General features: G+C 41.0%; 1 protein-coding gene across 1 annotated transcript in view; it reads left to right on the top strand.

Moving 5' to 3' along the window:
• IFT80 (intraflagellar transport 80) overlaps positions 1 to 22,694 on the top strand; it is a 123,054-nt gene that overhangs the window by 48,186 nt on the left and 52,174 nt on the right. The window contains exon 7 of the mRNA XM_075861560.1: positions 2,620 to 2,757. Coding sequence (XP_075717675.1) covers positions 2,620 to 2,757 — 138 coding nt within the window. The remainder of the gene's footprint in view (positions 1 to 2,619; positions 2,758 to 22,694) is intronic.

Raw genomic sequence — 22,694 nt, 5'->3', positions numbered from 1 at the left:
AGTTCGGTAGTCCAGACGGATTATGAGGGCATGTACAAGAATTTTTAAAAGTGAAGGCAGCAGGTAGTGGTAAGGGCTTGGATGTGTGGTTTGAAAGACCGGGTGGAATCAAAGGTTATACCGAGGCAGCGGACTTGTAAGACTGGGAAAAGTGTGGAGCCATTAACTGTGATTCATCATTCTGGTAAGGCGTTGAGGAAGATGATGAATTCAGTTTTCTCCATGTTGCCTTTTAGAAAGCAGGCTTTGAAGAAGGCGGATATAACTGATAGACACTGGAACTCTGAATAACAAAGAGGTAACATCTGGGCAGAGAGGTAAATTTGCGTGTCGTCAGCATAAAAGATACTGGAATCCATCTTGGAGAACCAAGAGAGGGCCAAGTCTGTTATGCCAAGGATGCTAAAATATTTACCCTCTTTCTATTCACAATCAAGGGTTGAGAAAGACCCACGCTTGGGTCGAAACATCGCTTTTTGAATGGTGAAATGTCTTTTAGCTTTTTTGATACTTTAAAAACGTTGTCTGCGGTTCTTGGATTATGACTATAGAGGAGTTGGAGTGGCTACAGCTCGACACGGCGTGCACCGTATGGATATACCTTTGAAAATTGTTCTGCATGAGTTTTGGACTATGATGTTCTGCCGATCTCTCCTTTAACCTCTTTCTTTTGGGCTCTTTCACTTGTCTTTCAAACATTCTGTTATAACCCCATTACTGCGCTGCTTACTACTGACCCGTCTCTAATCTCCCTTACATCTCTAAACTCCTGGAACTCTTGGACTACTCTGGTCTAATCCACTATCTCCGTACTTACTCTCTTCTGAACCACTTATAATCTGGTTTCTGGACTCTATACACTACTGGAACTGCCGTTACTAAAGTCTCGAATGGTCTCCTGACGACTGAATCTAACGGCAACAACTTCTATTGATTCTTCTGGATCTCTCTGAAGGATTGGACACTGTAGATCGCCAACTCCTAGTCAGTATGCTCCACTCTACTGCTTTCTTGGTTTTCTTCTTATGTCTTTAACCAATAGTTCAGTACGTAATTTGCTGACTCCAACTCTTCTCCTCTTTCCCTTGCTTTAGGGGGTTTAGCAGGGATCATTCCCAGGCTCTCTTCTCTTTTGTCTCTTCACAGCCTTTTTTGGACAAACTGTCAGCAGGTTTGGCTTCCAGTACCATCTCTACACTGTTGTCACCCAATTGTAGACCTCTTCCCGGGACCCCCCCCCCCCAGCTCTAATACAGAACACCAGTGATTGTCTATCAGCTGTCTCTAACATCAAGTTCTCTCTCTCTATGAAATTTAATCTATCAAAATCGGAAATCTTTTTGTTTCCACCGTCTGCTAACATATGTAAACTTGACAATTCCTTTTTTTTTATTGCGTTGTACTACCATAACTCCTAGGGAGCATGCCCGATGTCTTGGGGTTATGATTGACTTTGCTTTTTTCCTTTACTTCTTATAGTCAACTGCACCTCAAAAACATCTGCAGAATCCACATTTTTCTTACTGTGAAAACAGACAAAACTCTTATTTTTGCTCGTATTCATTCTCGTCTTGACTACTGTAACTCATTACTAATCGGTCTTCCCCTCCCTAAACTCTCCACTCTTGAATCTATCCTGATTGTAACAGCCAGGTTGATCTTTCCAACCGCTACACCAATCCCTATATCCTGTGCCTGTCACTGTACTGGTTGCCCACTCACTTTAGTATTCAATTTAAACTTCTCACTCTCAACGACAAAGCTCTCCTCAGTGCGGCACCTTATTACATCTCCTCCCTGACTGATCTCCATCTGCCATCCTACCCATTTCTGATAGCCTACTTAATGTACACTGCTTCACTGGGTGTTTAAAACCAGCAACTGTTTGAAATTGAATGAGTTATTTTTCTGCATATCAACATCCATGACACACTGCTATTATGTCCTCCCCCGGGTATATGACACCTTATTCTTGCACAGTATGATCCATTTTTAATTTTTAAAACCTGAAATATGTAGATTTATTCTGTTTGAAGATTAGATCATTGACTGTAATTAAAACCACAGAAAAGGCCATACTCACAAATTAGGAGGAGGGTAAAAACCCGTTCCAAACAGGACGCGGCCAGGTCAGAGAATGCTGCTGAAGGGAAGTGCCATTCGGCAATATATGCTGTGCCTCACTATCCAAACACTATGCCTCCATGTTTTACACACCACACTCACGTTTTTGTATCACTCACAGCCCTGATTTCTACACGCTACACTTAGTAATGTCCCCTATACCTCACATGTATACCATACACAGTACTTTATTATTTTTTCCATTACACATTTACTTCCATGCCCAACACACCACTCCCCTCAAGGTTAGTGGGAGTGGCTATCATTATTTAAACACACCTGGGCACTTCCCTTCAACAGCATTCTTTGACCTGGTCGCGTCCTGTTTGGAACGGGTTTTTACCCTCCTCCTAATTTGTGAGTATGGCCTTTTCTGTGGTTTTACTTACATTCTATGTCCCAATTTTTTGCATATCTTAGATTGACTGTGCTCAATCCAGTAATCTCCAGTATATGTGTGTAGGTGTATCTCAAATTAGTCTCTATTCTTTATAGGTTTGGGACAGCTATGGACGTGCCCTATACAGCTCGCCATCTCATGAATATCCTATAACCTCTGTTTCCTGGGCACCTGATGGAGAATTGTTTGCTGTGGGTTCTTTCCATACTCTGCGCCTATGTGATAAAACTGGGGTAAGTAAGATTAAAATGAAAATACATAGGTTGGCAACAGATTAGCATTATTTATCACTAATAACGTCATGGTATATTTTAAATTGCACTTTTTATTGTGAGGATGTTACACTTTATTGAGGACACCTGTGACAGTAGGGGAAAAGAGTGACTGTGATTTTATAGTGATCGCAGAGTTATTGGTTATTACACTACCTCCAGTAGGCTAGTTCTGCTTTTTAAGGGTGAATCTGGTAAACGCAAATAAAATAAAAGGCTTGACGCAAAGTTTAAACTTTATTATATTTTACTTATTTAAAGACCTAATAATCCTTAAAAAATGTGCGTGTCTTTTCCAAGGACTATATAACATGGATACTGGGGAGGTGTGATTGACCACAGTATATTAACTACACTTCATGGAGTAGAAACAGCGGTTGCAGCTGCAGCCGGCACCCAAGGGTAAAGGGGACTCGAGCTATTGTGTTTCCCTCTTGTCCTGACTCCGCGCAGCTGGCCTCCAGGGGATTCTTGATTGTGCATTTCTGGTTATTGTCGCTCTTAGTGATATCATTGTCTCTGATTATAGAGATGCTAATAATAATATTATCAGCATCCCTATGATTTAGTGTTCAGAAGACTCCTGCCATAGCACCTTCAGGTAACTACTGGGCTGCTGCTGCTGCTTGAGGAGAGGGACAATGTTCTGTAAATAGGATCCAGTCTCATGAACTTAACTATACTAGAAGCACAGTTTTTGTTCTTTTTACGGCCGTAAAGAAAGTACCAAAATATAAAACATATTGAAAATGAGATGTAGTGTATGTACATGGAGCGGATAAAGAGTTTTTTCCAAAGTAGTAAACATGTAAAATGCAGTATAACCTTTAGAGCAAGAATTGTATGGGTTACACATGTCATTTATTAACAAATGGAAAATTCCCATTCAGCAGATAATGGTCATGTGTGGCTTCCACACTATACCATGTAGAGTATTATAGAAAAGAGGAACATTCACTGGCAACTTTTTTGGGGGGGTTTTGCATTTTGCCTTCCCGACATAGCCTGCAAAATTATAAACCATGGATGGGCGCGTTGCGACAGCCTCTCTGCTCACTAAATTCAAGTACCTGTCGTCAGGTATTTGTATTTTTGTTGGCTGGCCTACTCTTCTACCCAAATTGTTTTCTTGTAAAGGAAGAGCTTTGTGTAAGAGATGTTTATTAGGGGAATGGCTGATATTTACTTGCATTGTCCTAATGTAATCTTTTAAAGCGTACCTAAAACAAATATCAGTCTATTTTTAGGCAGCTGTAAATTTATACTAGATATAGAGTAGTCAGAGCTGTTTATTTTACATGTGTAGTTTGGGTCTTTTTGCTTTCGTCTTCTGGTTTCTGTAAATGTGTATTTTCTCTCATCGTACCTGCTAAGTAGGCAGTGTCCTTCTGAGTGCTGTGTACAGCAGTAACTTCGCACCAGATGTCTCCCGGCTCTCCCTCATGGTATCTCACTGAAACACAGAGTAAGAAGCTGCAGCTGCATCCCCCTCCTCCCCATCTTCTATTTACTGTGTTGCACAGATTTTTTTGATGATTCAGCATTTACAGAAAGCCTGTAAGAAATGGGAACTGCAGAATGCTGGAGATCTTACTTTTAATAAGATAAATGTAACATTTTCACAGGTACTACTGATTTATGCAAATAAATTATAAGAATAGGTAAGCTTTAAAGTGTCTCTAAGGTGGAGGAAAGACAGCATTTATCTACAGACCTCGACAGATGCTATAAGTGGTATTGTTTATAAGACAACATTTTTGTGTTATTTGCTCTTGATTTCAGGTTTGCAAAATATCTCTCCTCCAGAATGAAGAAAACTCTCTCTCTCTAGTGCCACCCGTAGATGCACCTATCTAGAGCTTTTAAATAAGATTTAGGTTAATAGCCAAAGGAGAGACCCCTATCTGTATAAAGGACTGTTTCATCAGTACCTCATCAGTACAGAGCTAGATCTTCCGCAAGCAGAATCAGTACCTTTCAAGAGCTACTCTAAAGGCATCTAACGCCGCAAACCAAAACCCTTCTCCGTACTGATGAGGAGCAAGAGCTCCAAAATAGTATGGTCTATAGATAATTGTCTCTGGTTTGGCCATTCAGGCTCTATAAAGGGTCGGACATTGATTTACAGGGTAGTCACCTATAGGTGGCACTAGAGAGACAGTTTTCTTCCTTCTGGAGAAGAGCTATTTTGCATCCAATTCCCAGGGAGCATTGCCCTTAAGACTCTGTACCAGCCAGATCTCTGCAAGGAGAATTGCTACCTTTTCAAGAGTAACCTCATATAAAGTATCTCTTATTTTAAGTGGTGAGGGCACAGAATCTATGTTTTTTTTTTTTTCTTCTTCAATAGGTGTTAATTATACACCCAGATAATTAAAGGTGTATGCCCATCTTAAACATTTATGGCATATCTACAGGATATACCATTACTGTCTAATACCTGCTGGTCCCACCTCTGGGACCCGCACCTATCTCCATAACTTGTGTCCTCCGACCCACCTGGTGAGGCAGCCACTGGCCGCCACATCTAGTTGGAGAACGAATCTAGAGGTGGCTGGGACTACATGGATATGCCATAAATGTCTAAGATCGGAGTAACCCTTTAAAGATTTCCCAGATGAAAAGAATCACTGAAGACTCATCTGGTTTGCTTTTTGTTCTATCCAGAAGAGAAAATTATTATGTCCAATGATGGCTGTCCAAATAGTCTACATCCTGGGTAATTGAGCTGATGACAGTGATCTATGAATAATATACTGTCACATAATATTTTGAACTTTGAAAACTGACAAGTACATAGATAAGTGACACATGAAAACTATGCAGGGAGCCTGGAAATTCAGCACTGGGGCGTCTGTTGTTTCACCTTTATTTAAGCTGTTTGCCACATGGCAGCTTGAGACAGTGACTGCGGGTGAACAGCTTAGCAACGGTCAGTTCCACCTTTGTTTAGAAGCAGCTGGGTATTGGGCTGGAGAACAGTGCAGCAACAGATGACCTCATCCGTAGTAAGTTGTGGATACAATTAGGACTATCCCTTAGGATGTGACCTTGCCACAACTCTGTCACATCCAAAATAGGCACCAGATTTGTATGTTCGCATAAGCCAGCAAACATGGCCTATCAAAGCTTTCCCTTATGGAATAGTCCCCTTGTCCTGGACAGGCAGTAGGAGTTTTTTTTTATATTATAATATACACAGAAGAGCTGCAGTATCAGTTTGCCATGGTCCCCCAGGCTTCAGTTCTAACTGCCATCTGATGCCTGCCTTGACAGCACTGAGTCTTCTATATAGGCTGGAGGCTCCTAGGAAGAAGTACAAAAAAAGATTTATTTCCTTTTAAACACAATGTCTTCAACAAGGTTTTGTCTACTCTTTTCAGTTTTTTTAAGAGCCTGTAAAACCCCAAATTAAAAACTAAATGGTCCGACATAATAAAAGCTTATTCTCTGATTTATATTTCATTATATTTTCAGACAGCCTGTTGTACTGCAGTTGCGTGGCTGACGAAACGTGACTGGGGTGGTACCAGGGGGAATTAAGTTAGGGGATGCGATGCAGAATATGCTTTATATGCACCAGCTGATCCTGTAACTTTCTGTAAGGTTTGCCAATAATGTAATGTAAACCCACCCTCCCTAACCTCATTGCCTGTCCATTCTTGTGGCAAACGAGGATCAGTGACGGTGATTTCTTGCTGCCACTCGCCCTTCCTACTTCTAAAGGCATATGTTCAGCATTATTAAAAGATGTAACTGCTGCTTAAACAACTTTTGGCTGCCCGTTATCATATATAAGCTCCTACTATAAAAAAAAAATGTTTGAAATGTTTTTGTTGTTTTTTTCCCTCCAGTTTAGCATTTGCAAATTTTGTTATAGCTTGAATAAGGCCGTTTGTCACCAATGATGTCTTTGTCCAGACAAACGTTATCATTAAGTCTGTTCCAGGACAAGGTGATGTGCAGAAATCATGCAGATACTGATAATTTGTAAGTGTTCTGCTCCCTCTACTGGACAATGTGTCTAAATGAAGAAAAACACAGGTGTAACCCTCCGACATTTCAGTCTTTGCTGCGGAATATAATGCAGTATATAGGATTCAATAAAATTTGTTATTTTGTGCATGATTTACAGTAACACTTACTGACTTTTTTTTTCTTTTTAGCCAAAACCAAACGTTTCACCCTCCCCCCCCCCCCCAAAAAAAAATAGCACTGTAAACATTTGCCCAAACACAGTCTTAAAGTTGTTTGTTTCTGCTTTTAAACTTTCTTTAAAGGGGTATTCCCATCTCTGACATTTATGGTATATCCACAGGATATGCCATAAATGTCCGATATAAGCATGTTCCAACTCTGGGACCTGCATCTATCACTAAGGGTATGTGCACACACACTAATTACGTCCGTAATTGACGGACGTATTTCGGCTGCAAGTACCGGACCGAACACAGTGCAGGGAGCCGGGCTCCTAGCATCATAGTTATATACGATGCTAGGAGTCCCTGCCTCTCTGCCGGACAACTGTCCCGTACTGTAATCATGTTTTCAGTACGGGACTGTAGTTCCACGGAGAGGCAGGGACTCCTAGCATCGTACATAAGTATGATGCTAGGAGCCCGGCTCCCTGCACTGTGTTCGGTCCACTACTTGCGGCCGAAATACGTCCGTCAATTACGGACGTAATTAGTGTGTGTGCACATACCCAAAAACTAAAAATATGTGAGATAAAGTAGTTATCATGGGGACAGGAATTTTCATGTCCGTCATTTCATTCGAAGAATGCTTTAGCTTCTAAGCCTCAAATGGCTGATAACAGGGAGCAGTAAGTTGCATCGAACTGCACTGCAAATGTCAATACAATTATTTGCAACTATTTCCTTCTTTGCCATTTTTTCTTTGCAAATGTCCACAGCTGTGTATCCGTTCTGTATGGAAGCAGGGGAATTGCCATTTATACTTTATTATGAAAAATCATGGATTGCCACTGAAAGTTAAAGGGGTTATACGAGACTTTTAAAGATCGTCATCAGGGCAAGGGATGGCATAACATAATAAACAATGAACGGCACGTAACCGCTGCAGGAACTTCTGGGACCAGAGCCGTGGAGAACAAAACCTGAAGCGGGGGGCAATTCATGAGGCGAGTGCTAGTTTTTTATGCCATGCCGTCCTCTGCCCTCTTGCCGATTTTTAAAAACATAACCTCCGATAACTTCTTTGAAATAGAGTATACAGTGTTTTGTCTGTAAGTCATTCTTGTGCCATCAGAAGTACGTGCATGATAATAATTATGCATGTTTACATAACTTTAACAGTTTTATTTTATTTTTGATCATTTTTATATATTCTTGTTTTTACACAGCTAAATATAAAAATTGGTAACATAACGGTTTTACGTCGAATAGTCTTTATAATGAAAGTAATTTTTATGGGTTTTTTTCTGAAAGCGATATTGAGAAAATAAATAATATAAGAAACAGACTAGACGGATAGAAAGTTTATAAACCAAGACTGTTCACGCTGATATTTATACATCCGTTGTGCGATTTGTATGTATAAAAAAAAAGAATGAAAAAAAATGTATCCATTTTTTTTTTACTTATTTCATTGCTATTTCTATTTACGTTTTTGCATGTGGGGCATATGTTTGTGCTGACTCTACTCTTATTAGTTTTTTCCCCTGAACGCACCAGTATTTTCTTCCTCAGATCTATTTTATTTTCACCAGCTCGTGATGACCTTTATACAATATACTTCTAGATACTGTGCAGTTTTCTATATACAAATGTGAGGAGTACGCTACCCTACATGTGTTCATCCATAAATTAGGCGTACACCAACATGAAGTAATCGTTCTGTTCTCGTTCTTTTGTGAGTTTACGGGAATTTAAACAAGATGTATTTGTTTTTAGAAGTGACGATTAATTGTAATATAATACCTTAAATGTGCAGCTAAAACTGCTCTTATTATACGCTGTGATTTAACTGAAAGAAAATTAGACTTGATAAGTAGCAAATGGCTGTCAGAGGTGAAGGTTGAGGGAAGGTTAGCGGAGTTGGATCCAAACAAAGAGAGTCCTGACTCAGCAGTATCAAAACATTCTTTTTTTTTTTTTTTCGCCCCCAGGCATTTCGGCTTGAGGTTTTCTCTGCATTAATCTTCAATTATGTCCACACTTCAGGTACACGGAGATTTGTGTAAACCTTTCCTATCCCCCCCCCCCTTAGTCTGATAATAAACTCCCAGTTTAATAGCGTCCTAAAGTCTATTTATTTTATAGGCACGTGCGTACATACTATTCTTCTCTATTTCACCCATATTCCCTGATCAGTGCATGCAGTGTAAGGAGATAAATGACATTGTCTGACATGTGGGGCCCCCGCCAAGCCCTCTGGCAGAGTCATTAGTTTTCAGCCATTAAATCATTATCTTCTTAGACAACTCAAACGTGCTCCAGAGAGTGCGGCCTCCTCCTTTCTGTGCCAGATTTGTTTTCTCTTTAATTTTATATCATCTACTCCTCGTGTGACACCAGAAGTTACAAGAGATCTTTATTATCCTCAATAATGGAGATCTAGGAAGGATTTTCTACAGGTCACTGTTATCAACTATTTTCCGTTTAGTCTTTATCATTGTATATTATATTGAAGACTCCTTTTTTTTCATTCTTTTTAATTTACTTAGGATGGTATTTTTTATGTATTCTGTATTATGAATGAGGATATTGTATCCACTCATGTAAAGTAAGGATCCTGTTACACAGCCCAATATGGGCTGTGTAAACGAGCGCCGATCAACAAGACTACTCGTTCATCAGCACTTTCACAAGGAGCTATGCTTAGTTATTTATGGGGACGTACAGTCGCTCGTCCCCATACATTTTCATAAGGTTGGCAGCACATCTCCTTGTTTACACAGGGAGATGTGCTTCCAGCAACGATGATATTTTATACCGCATAAACTATACGATCAGCCAATCGTTTGCTCATTTGATCGTTGCCTTATTTACACAGGGCAATGATCGGGAACGAGCATTCATATAAACACTCATTTGCCTGATAATTTTTAATAACTTAGGAACCTGTCACCAGCATTTGACTTATTAAACCAGCAATACCTGGTGGTAGTCGGTCAAAAATTATTTTTATGTAACCTATAATTATCTTCTAAGAAGGCTCTGTACCTTTTAGTATTCAGTTTTTTAGTGTTCCTGTGCCGTATGCTAATGAGCATAAGACTCATATCTTCGTTTGAAAAGAGTCATATCTTCATTCCTCAAGTCTTTCCGAGTTAACCCCGCGTCCTTACTTTTGATTGACAGCTCCTCGCCTCCCACCAGCACAAACAAAATCCTGCAATTGCGCATCGATGTCCAGTTCTGGTGCGTGCACACAACACAACACCATAGTGGCGCATGCGCAGTAACTAGATTTCAGGCCTGGATGAAACAGGGAAGGGTATTGGACCATACAAGATGGGAGCATGCGCACTATCTCAGATGAGATTCTGGCATTCAGGATGGACCAGTTTTTGACAGTGGGCGGCCATAAGAAGAGGAATGAATGCCGGATTATTACCATAAAAGGCGAAGAATGTTTGCAGACCGTTATTTAAGGTCGGAGGAGGAGTTTAGGAGAGGGGATAACGTCAATGAACAGCGGCCAGTGAGGGGTGAAATTCTGGAGACAGGTTCCCTTTAACCAGTGTATTTTAGTGTGTTTTGCGACAGCTGAATGATGGGGGTGCCGGGAGTCAGACCCCCACTGGTCTGATATTCAAGAATAGGACATCAATATAAAAGTCCCAGAAAACCCCCTTTATTCGTATAGAATAACGTATAAGATATTTTGCTCCCTACTAAATGTAATAAGACTAATAAAAGTCTCATGTAAGGTACTGTGAGCAAGGAACCCAGGAGAAATTTTTGGCACCAATAAATATTGAGTTCCTTTACTAAGCAGAAATATCTATATATGAAGGAATATCAATGAAAACCTGATTAAAATTGTATTTAATGAAACAGAATTTGAGTGAGTAATGCGTACATAGATATAAATATGTGCACCTTCATTGGTGGGGGGGTCCCCCTCTCACAGACCCTAAGGGTGTGTTCAGACATTGTGGATGTGTTACTGATTTTTATTGTGTGGACTCTGCACTGAAAATACACAACAAATTTACAGTACAATGCTGGTGAATGGGATTTTATATATAATCAGCTATTTCTGGATTACTCCCACTGCGAACTACAGAAATTAGATTTTATTGCCTAGAATTTATTATAAAGTGAATTATGTTCAACACTGGCGATACAATATGTTAATCCTCTCGTCATAATCAATCCACTCTCTTGCCTTTTTAGAGCTCTTCACTTGTAACTTCAATTTTAGATTCCTTGTAGATCCATTTATTTCCTCTAAACTCTGTGCTGTTGTTGGCGAGGGAGCTGGGCACATGAAATGTTTGCCCTCTGCCAGGAACATACGATCATTAATGGATAACTCCAAATTAAATAAATTTTGATGTTACAGAAGACTAAGAATTATTTTATTATTTATTTCACATTTTTATGTATTACATATTTTTGATGTATTAGATCATTTTGAGGGTCACTTCACCTGTATGATTAAATGCAAATATATGTAAGTTCCTTGATTTAGTGTGTATGATAGGATTATGCTACTATATCCTACCGGCATTACAGAGCATAAACATCCATTGGTGCTGAGGACCACAGCACTTTACACCACCAACCCTTCTTCAGTATTGGAGGTTAGCATGCGGTTGGTTGGTAAAGGCCTGCATCATGGCATGTCCCTACACAATCTTACCCTGTTAGCACTGATTGGACAGTGTGAGTGTGTCGGGACATGCCGCATTGACTAGGGGAATTCCAATATTGAGTTGTCGATTTATTCATGTATTTCCAGGGGGAATAACAGAGGAATGGCACAATGCAGAATTCCAAGAAAAGATTCTCAAGGATTGTTACTTCATGGGGAATGTAAATATGTTCTAGGCTATGGTTTCCCAAACTGTGGGTCGCGACCCTCTGGGGGGGGGGGGGGGTCATGAGAAGACTTCCGTGGGGGGGGGGGGGTCATGAGAAGACTTCCGTGGGGGTGGTCCACAAGTCATTGACTGATGTCCCGGTTTCAACTGTATCTGCGTCCTCTGGACGCAGATACAGTTAAAGTGAATGCTGGAGCAAGGAGCTGACGGCTCTTTGCTCCAGCATTTATTTTGCTGTCAGCTGCTCGGAGCAGACAGGAGCGAAGTAATGACATCGCACTTGTCTGCGCTGAGCCACACACTGCACAGACCAGAGGGCAGAAGGATCTCCTCCACCCGTCATGGGAACAGGCATAGGTGAGTATGTATTTTATTATTTTTATTAGACACTATTGGGGCTGTGTGGAGGCAGCTATGGGGACATTATACTGCGTGGCGGCAGCTGTGGGGATTATACTGTGAGGTGGCGGTTTTGGGGATATATTGTGTGGGGGCAGCTATGGGGGCATTATACTGTGGGGAGGGCAACTATAGGAGCATTATACTGTGTGGGGGCAGCTATAGGGGCATTATCCTGTGTGGGGGCAGCTATTGGGGCATTATACTGTGTGGGGGGCACGAAGGGGTCATTATACTGTGTTTGGGCAGCAGTTGGGGCATTATACTGTGTGGGGGAGCTATAGGGGCATTATATTGTCTTGGGGCATCTATGGGCGCATTATACTGTGTGTTTGGCAGCTATAGGGGCATTATCCTGTGGGGCCAGCTATGGGGGCATTATACTGTGGGGGCACTAAGGGGTTATTACACTGTGGGGGGAGCTATGGGGGAATTATGCTGTGTGGTGGCAGCATTACGGGCATTATACTCTGTAGGGATGAATTATGTAGGGACATTATTCTGTGTGGGAGCAGCTATAGGGGCATTATACTGTGTAGGGGCAGCTAAGAGGGCATTATACTGTGTGTAGAGGCACTATAGGGGCATTATACTGCGTGGAGGCAGCTGTGGGGCATTATACTGTTGTAATGGCAGGGGGTAGGGAGACGGACAAGTACCTCTAATCTACCCGCCACTCTGTCCCTGCCTACTTGCAACGACCCGCCCTAGGCGACGGGGTACAACTGGGCGGCGGTCCCTGCGCTCAGTAAGTGCACGACAAACATACAAAGGAACACAAGCAAGAAAAAGGGGCCGTTGCCCACGGCAACACCGTGAGCAACCAGAGTGGTGAACGAGCCGAGTCAAGCCAGGAGTGTGCGAGGTACAAAACGAAAAGCAGAAGAGTAGTCGGTAAGCCAGGGTCTGTATGGAGCAGGATCAAAAATAGCAGGAGCTGTAGCTGGGCCAGGAAACCACAAGGAAAGAATCACAAGCACCGAGGGACAGGAAGTGCAGGCTTAAATAGACCGAGGGCGGGAGCTAGCTGAGTCTGGCCAGGTCCCACTCCTAAGCCTGCCAGCCTGAATGGTGGAAGCAGGAGTCAGTCTCAGGGATGTATTCTCAGGTGCTGACTGATTAGTTCTGGGAGTTAACCCCGAAGCTGTGCCTGGCAGATCCTTTACAACTGTGAGGTGGCGGTTTTGGGGATATATTGTGTGGGGGCAGCTATGGGGGAATTATACCGTGGGGAGGGCAACTATAGGAGCATTATACTGTGTGGGGCAGCTATAGGGGCATTATCCTGTGTGGGGGCAGCTATTGGGGCATTATTCTGTGTGGGGGGTACGAAGGGGTCATTATACTATGTTTGGGCAGCAATTGGGGCATTATACTGTGTGGGGGAGCTATAGGGGCCATTATATTGTCTTGGGGCATCTATGGGAGCATTATACTGTGTGTCTGGCAGCTATATGGGCATTATCCTGTGGGGCCAGCTATGGGGGCATTATACTGTGGGGGCACTAAGGGGTTATTACACTGTGGGGGCAGCTATGGAGGCATTATACTGTGTGCTGGCAGCAATACAGGCATTATACTCTGTAGGGAGACATTTTGTAGGGGCATTATACTGTGTAGGGGCAGCTAAGGGGGCATTATACTGTGTATAGAGGCACTATAGGGGCATTCTACTGTGTGGGGGCAGCTATAGGGGCACTATAAGGTGTGGGGCCACTAAGGGTTCATTATACGGTGTAGGAGGCCCACTGGGTTGGGGCCCACTTAAATGTGTTTCACCCCCCTGTTCTAAACGCCTAGCTACGCCTCTGTTGGCCACTAATGGATGGGTTGGGACACATGACCCACCATCAGCAGCCATAGTCAGGCCTCAGTGACACTCAGCAGCAGGATACCTTGAGCCCGTCCGCACAATTGTCGCTGTTTTTTTTTTAATGTTGCAGAGACTTATTTTTGGAATGGAGCTAAAGTACCGGCATCTAACTACAAATGATGTTGACATACATCAGACAAAATGGGGCTAAGTATGGTAGTGGGGGAGGTCCCAAACAAAAGTCTCGGCTAAAAATGGGTCCCGGCCTCAGAAAGTTTGGGAACCACTGATCTAGACAGTCATGTCAGGAGACGTGACCGGTTCTAAACTACAGTGGAAAACTTGGGTTTATTTTGCGCTTTTCCGTTAAACTCTTTTTCTCTCGCTCAGTATTTTTTTTTTTTTAGTATTCACATAACACTCCTTGCTTACAATGTTGTGGGGACTTTTTTTTTTTTTTTTTTCCTTTTTACTTAATCCCTTTCAACTAGCATACAGATTCCACCAATTATCAGAAGCTAAAAGTAAAATCACAAACTCCTTACCCAGCAGAAAACCACAAATTTTCTATCATGTAATCTTTTATCCTAGATGATCTATGTAACAATGAAATATAGCTTTGTTCCTCGTCCATATTTGTTTTTGTTTAAAAGGCACCATAAATTGTGGTCAAAATAACCGTTCCAGTTTTGCTAATTATTTTAAGTGTAGACTGTTAAATATTTGTAGAATTTATTGATGATGTTAAAAATTGTAATTAACTTTATTTATAAACTGAAGGCAGAGCAGGGCAGCATTATTAACTTGCTATTCTGCTGGCAGTAAGCAGCCTGTATCCTGCCTGTGATGGCAGCAGGCGCAGGCTGTCATAAAATAGCCTCTGTCTGCTGACAGGGAAAAGTACTGTTTTATTATTTGTTTACTCCCTTTTCATAACACTATTTTGTTAAAGCAGCTGCAGCTTGGCACTTGTATTTTAAATTAATGTCTTATCTTTACCGACCAGTGGTCCCCAAGCTTTTTTAGAAGGTGTTCTATTGTTCCATTACTTCATGTGTCAATGTGCAATTGTTCTGCGACCAACTCCCAAAGTGGCTGCTGCAATCGAAACTATTCCATATGCAATAACCAGGGGACCACACTTGGGGTCCTGACCCCCTCAGCCTGTACACCACTTGATTAATCATGGGGACATAACTGTATCTACAGTTGCTAAGCAAATTTTTAGTTTTAATACATAACATTGACTCCGTATATTGTGATGTCATAGTTATAATTGTTTTTTAGAAAAAGAGCGCGAGTTTGTAATATTTCAGGGTATGCAGTACAGGTATTTTAAACACTATCATGTTGTAGTCTGTTGTATTTTCTACTCCATCGTCTTCATAAGCCCTACTAACCTGGTGCCTCTACGGTGTCTTCTCATAATATCGGTACAATTGCTCCTGTGACTTGATTGATAATGGTATTCATAAAACTACGCTATAATTATAAACCAAGCCCATACTATTGGTGAATATTTTGTTATAGTTCCAATTACAATACTTGCAACTCACAATGGTCTTTCCTATCATAAAGTGAAACCACATTCAACCAACCTGTGATGTATGTGATTAGCTGTCCTGTAGCGCCTCTATCCAGTACAGTGCAGTACTACATGTAGTGCACTGCTCTCTATCTGTACTACATGTACTGTGCTGTTCTCCACCTGTACTACATGTACTTTACTGCTCTCTCTATCTATAATACCTATACTGTACTGTTCTCTATACTGTACTGTTCTCTACCAGTACTACATGTACTGTATTGCTTTCTACCGGTACTGTATTGCTCTCTACCTGTACTACATGTACTGTTCTCTACCTGTACTACTTATATTGTACTGTTCTCTTCCTGTACTACTTGTATTGTACTGTTCTCTACCTGTACTACTTGTATTGTACTGTTCTCTACCTGTACTACATGTACTGTACTGCTCTCTGCCTGTACTACATGTATTGTACTGCTATCTACCTGTACTATATGTACTGTACTGCTCTCTGCCTGTACTACATGTATTGTACTGCTATCTACCTGTACTGTACTGTTCTCTACCTATAATACATGTATTGTACTGTTCTCTACCTGTACTATGTGCACTGTACTGCTCCCTACCTGTACTACGTGCACTGTACTGCTCCCTACCTGTACTACGTGCACTGTACTGCCCTACCTGTACTACGTGCACTGTACTTCCCTACCTGTACTACATGTACTGTACTTCTCTCTTCCTGTAAAACATGGACTGTACTGTTCTCTACCTGTACAACATGTACTGTTCTCTACCTGTACTACATGTACTGTTCTCTACCTGTACTACATGTACTGTACTATTCTCTACTTATACTACATGTACTGTACTGTTCTCTACCTGTACTACATGCACTTTACTGCTCCCTACCTATACTACGTGCACTATACTGCTCCCTACCTGTACTACATGTACTGTACTGCTCTCTACCTGTACTACATGTACTGTACTATTCTTTACTTATACTACATGTCCTGTACTGCTCCCTACCTATACTACGTGCATTGTACTGCTCCCTACCTGTACTACATGTACTGTACTGCTCTCTACTTCTTCTACATGTACTATACTGTTCTCTACCTGTACTACATGCACTTTACTGCTCCCTACCTGTACTACGTGCACTGTACTGCTCCCTACCTGTACTACATGTACTGTACTGCTCTCTACCTGTAAAACATGGACTGTACTGTTCTCTACCTGTACTACATGTACTGCTCTCTACCTGTAATACATGTACTGTACTGCTCTCTATCTATAATACGTGTACTGTACTATTCTCTACCCACACTACATGTACTGTACTGCTCCCTACCTGCTACATGTACTCTACTTCTCTATCTATAATACATGTACTGTACTGCTCTCTACCTGTACTACATGTCCTGTACTACATGTCCTGTACTGTTCTCTACATTTACTGTACTGCTCTCTACCTGTACTACATGTACTGTGCTGCTCTCTACCCGTACTACATGTACTGTACTGTTCTCTACCAGTACTACATGTGCTGTACTGCTTTCTACCTGTACTACATATACTGTACTAGGGTTGTCACAATACCAGAATTTGGACTTCGATACCGATACTTTGTGTAGTATTGTGATACTCGATACCAAAACAATACTTTTGCCAACAATAAAATAAAATAAAAATATTACTAGCATTTTCTGATGTGAGGCACGAGGTATTATGAATTTTGAATCTCCATGTGCCTCACATTAATAGTAATTAACCCCATCCTGTTCCTCAGTCATAATGGACAACATGTGAGGTACATGATGGGGTTAATTACTATTAATGTGAGGCACATGGAGGTTCAAAATTCATAGTGCCTCACATTAATATATCTATATGCCAGTACATTAAGCTGTATACTGATAGTACACAGGCAGTTTTTACCTAAATGTGCTTTAACAACAGGAAATATGGTTAGACAGCCCTGGGGTCCTTCAATGGACCCTGGGCTGTCTGTCCATATATGGTATGTCCCTCGATCGCGTCACAGGGATTCCCTGTGACGAGAAGGGGGGGATGCCCTTTGGATCACATTTACCCCTTAAATGCTGCGGTCAGCTTTGATCGCAGCATTCAGGGGAATAACGACGGAGATGAGAGATTTCTAAGATCGCCGCCGCGGTGCTGCGGCTGTGTAATACAGACATTGCCCTGCTTCTGACAATAAGTGGGCCCGAGGCGGTCAGCATAAGGTGATACGGCTGACGCTGCACTAATGAGCAGCGGCGCAGGCACTGAAGACAGTACATGGGGGTGTTTTGCAGTGCGCCCGCCATATACTGTCTTCAGTGCCGGCAATCATTAGTGCAGCGCCGGCCTCATCACATCATGCTGACCGCATGCGCACTTGTCATGACTCAAGAGCGGGGTAATGGCTGTATTACACAGCCGGAGCCGCGCTCTCACTACATTCATGTGCGGCCGCACAGCTTAGTATCCAAATACATGATATAATGGTACTGAACCTTTTGAGGGTGCACAGTATCGAAGTTTCGATGCATCGTGCAACCCTATACTGTACTGATCTCTACCTGTACTACATGCACTGTACTGTTCTCTACCTGTAATACATGTCCTGTACTGTTATCTACCTGTACTACATGTACTGTTCTCTACCTGTACTACATGTCCTGTTCTGTTCTCTACCTGTACTACATGTACTGTTCTCTACCTGTACTACATGTCCTGTTCTGTTCTCTACCTGTACTACATGTACTGTTCTCTACCTGTACTACATGTACTGTTCTCTACGTGTACTACATGTACTGTTCTCTACGTGTACTACATGTACTGTTCTCTACCTGTACTACATGTACTGTTCTCTACCTGTACTACATATCCTGTACTGTTCTCTACCTGTACGCCATGTACTGTACTTCTCTCTACTTGTACTACATGTACTGTACTGATCTCTACTTGTACTACATGTACTGTACTGTTCTCTACCTGTACTATATGTACTGTACTGCTCTCTACCTGAACTACGTGTACTGTACTGCTATCTATCCTTACTACATGTACTGTACTGCTATCTAACTGTACTACATGTACTGTACTGTTCTCTACCTGTACTACATGTCCTGTACTGCTTTCTACCTGTATTACATGTACTGTACTGATCGTGGAGAAGCTCCTGTCATGTACAAATAAATTGATTCACCTACTCATTTATATGTAAAGACTTACTTTATCTGTATTAATTATCTGTCTATTTCTTATTCGTTATTTTGAGCACTTCAGAAAATGTTACGGTTTTCCAAAGAGGTTTAGTTTTAAGTTAGAATGGTCATTCTAGCTAGTGTATTTACATTTTCTCACATGGGACTTCTTTAACCCCTTAATGACCGGCCTATTTTAGACCTTAAAGAGGCACTGTCACCAGATTATAAGTGCCCCATCTCCTACATATTCTGATTGGCGCTGGAATGTAGATAACAGCAGTGGTTTTTATTTTGAAAAACGATAATTTTTGAGCAAGTTATGAGCAATTTTAGATTTAGTTTCTTAATGCCCAACTGGGCGTGTTTTTACTTTTGACCAAGTGGGTGTTGTAAAGAAGTGTATGAGGCTGACCAATCAGTGACTAATCAGTGTCCTACACTTCTCATTGTTCCAGCCCAGCATGATCCACAGCACAGTGAGATTGTACAGTGAAAGAAGCTGGGCTGGAACAATGAGACGTGTATGAAGCTGATTGGTCACTGATTGGTCAGCCTCATACACTTCTTTACAACACCCACTTGGTCAAAAGTAAAAACACGCCCAGTTGTGCATTAAGAAACTAAATCTAAAATTGCTCATAACTTGCTCAAAAATGATCGTTTTTCAAAATAAAAACCACTGCTGTTATCTACAGTACAGCGCCGATCAGATTATGTAGGAGATAGAGCACTTATAATCTGGTGACAGAGCTTCTTTAATGACCAAGCTATTTTTTACGTTTTTCCATCGTCGCATTCCAAGAGCTATAACTTTTTTATTTTTGCGTTATCATAGCTGCATAAGGTCTTGCTTTTTGCGGGACAAGTTGTATTTTTTAATAGCACCATTTTGAGGTGCATATTATTTATTGATTAACTTTTATTAACTTTTTTTTGGGGGAGAATACAAAAAAATCTGAAATTTCGCCACTTTTTTTCATCCTAAATCTACGCCGTTTAACCGTGTGGTATAAATAACACAATAACTTTATTCAGCAAGTTGTTACGATTGCAACGATACCAAATTTGTATAGATTTTGTATGTTTTACTATTTTTACACAGTAAAAACGCTTTTTTTTTCAAAATTATTTGTTTTTGTGTCTCCATATTTGCAGAGCCATAACTTTTTTATTTTTTCACCAATGCAGTTGTATGAGGGCTTTTTTTTTGCAGGAAGACTTGTAGTTTTTATTGGTACCATTTTGGAGTAGATGCGACTTTTTGATCACTTTTTTATCACATTTTTTTAAAGTCAGGATTCACAGAAAACAGCACTTTTTCCGTAGTTTTTTATTTAATTTTTTACGGCGTTCACCGTGTGGGTTAAGTAATGTAATCGCTTTATAGTCGGGGTCGTTACGGACGCAGCAATACCAAATATGTGTAACTTTTTGTACTTTATTTTGGTTTTTTAATAGTAAATCAGTTTGTAGGGGGAAAATGTGGGTTTTTCATTTTTTTTAATTAACTTTATTAAACTTTTTTTTAAACTTTTTTAGTAGTCCCACTAGGGGACTTTAATATGCGATTCTCCGATCGCTATTATAATACACTGCAATACTTTTGTGTTGCAGTGTATTACTGCCTGTCCGTTTAACACGGACAGGCATCTGCTAGGTCATGCCAGAGGCATGACCTAGCAGGCATTCACCACAGGCAGACCTGGGGCCCTTTATTAGTCCCCTGGCTGCCATCGGAGACACAGACACTCGGCGATCTTATTGCCGGGTGTCGGTGGGATGAGAGGGAGATTTGACGGCTCCCTGCTCTGTTTACTTTGTTCTGATGCAGTGGCGTAAAAAGGCTTATGCATCAGAATAAAGCCCGTTTGTGGCCGCCGTGAAAAGCTGAAGAATATTATAAAAGGAAGTTGGAGTTTATCATCCATTTTAATGCTGCTTTTATAGTAAATAGCAGTTCACCTTGATTTATGAAGATATACTGCTGCTTTATGTCCAATTACTTCCCGAGATCTTTTTAAGCATTGACAGCCAATATTCTGAAAGCACTTCTGGAAACCAAGTGTAAAATCTTTGTGTCCACACAAAGAAGGCAACCGTAATACTGGGTGATGTATACTACAGCAAGGCTAAGGCCCCATGCACACGAACGTGTTTTTGCGTCCGCAATTCCCCCTAAAATCCACGGGAGAATTGCGGACCCATTCATTTCTATGGGCCCATACACACTATCCGTGTTTTCACGGGTCCCCGCATGTCCGCAAATCCGTGCCGCACAAACTCAGGACATGTCTTATTACGGCCCGCAAATTCGATGCGGACATGCCCATAGAAGTCAATGGGCCCGTGGAAAATGCGGGTACACCTCCGTGTGTCAACCGCAGTTTGCGGAAGTGTTGCTAGGCGACGACCGGGAATGAGTTCTGTCGTCATCCTGTTTTACCTAGGCTTTTTTTTTTATCCGCATTTTGCGGATTACATACGGATGAAGAAAGAGGGAGAGAACCTCCAGCTCACCGGTGTGCGTCTCCTGACAGCGTCAATCGGATCCCCGCGACGGCCCGCGGTGTAAGACAGCAATTGTAGAGAAGAATTGATCCAGCGCTGATGATGAGTTAAAAGGGAAAACGAGGTCCCATGTTTATTGGAGAAAGAATAAAACAGAAGGGAGACGCAGTCCCAAGGTGTGAGTAGTCAGGGCTTGAACCTGAGCCTACGCGTTTCAAACGCAGTCTGCGTTCTTAGTCATGGCAAATGAGTTAAAGACCGTGTGTCTGAGATATCCTTATATGCTGATCAATCAGCGGGTGAGGCCAATATGCAAATGCTGGTAATTGGTAGATACCAAGAATTAAGGAGTGGCTAATAGTGTGAATGGATGCGAACCAAAACCTAACCATCATATGTATATTAAAGAAACAATATTGGAATAATATAATAAGAAAAATAACGAATATAAGTGTAGCAACAGCATTAATGATGGAGGGTGGTAAGCCCATATATCATAGATAAGTGCATACGAAAGAAACTGAGACACACGGCCTTGTCGGTACTTATGCATACATGAAAAGCAAACATGACATGTTGACAAATCGAAACATTTAAAAGTGTGAAAAGATATAAACGGATTAAAAAAGAAATGAAGAAGGATCAAAGATACTGTATATATAATGTAGTAATATAGAATATTCATGGTCTGTGATAATTCAAATCACTTGTGTTAATAGTTATTCAAGAAATCTATCAGTTTAAAACCAATGCACATTATGTTAGGTAAATTAGTTAATGTAAATTGAAACGTGTGGCTCAAAAATATAAACCCAAAAGTGCATCAGATAGCCTGTTGGTATCACAGAGAAACATCTCTGTAGTCGAGCGAACCACAACGGATAAAGAGCTGATGGAAAAATGCACATTAACACAGCTCAGTGAGTGTGAATATGGTCTAATAGTGTATGCAAAATAAACTGTATTTGCTGATGGAAAGAGCATCAAATTAAATCAGTTAAAACCCGCTAATAGTTAATAATGGTAATGGACAGAACAGCAGAGTTGGAGAATGAAAAAATGTGAGTATTCATAAAAGGGAACACTCAGTGAGTTACGATGGCATAACTGAATTGCGTTTTGTAGCTAATCGATGCAAGTCACATTGTCATAAAACAGAGTAATGATAAATATTGCTAATTACATACCTAAAACAACAAATAAATGAATAAACAATAAGTGTATATATAACCATGAGAAAAATCATGTGCAAATGGTATTATTATATTGTCGCAAAAACGTATTTTGAAATAAGAGGCTATTTGAAAAAAGGGGAAGATTGAACATTAACCTAACTCAATTGGTATTGATATGTTCTAAAAAAAAAAAAAAAAAAATTTATAGAATACATAGACTGGTGTTGGAAAATTAATT

Source organism: Rhinoderma darwinii, chromosome 4 (genome assembly GCF_050947455.1).
Source record: "Rhinoderma darwinii isolate aRhiDar2 chromosome 4, aRhiDar2.hap1, whole genome shotgun sequence".
Lineage (NCBI taxonomy): Eukaryota > Metazoa > Chordata > Amphibia > Anura > Rhinodermatidae > Rhinoderma > Rhinoderma darwinii.
Note: the sequence above shows the minus strand (reverse complement) of the source record. Positions and strands in the feature narration are given on the sequence as shown.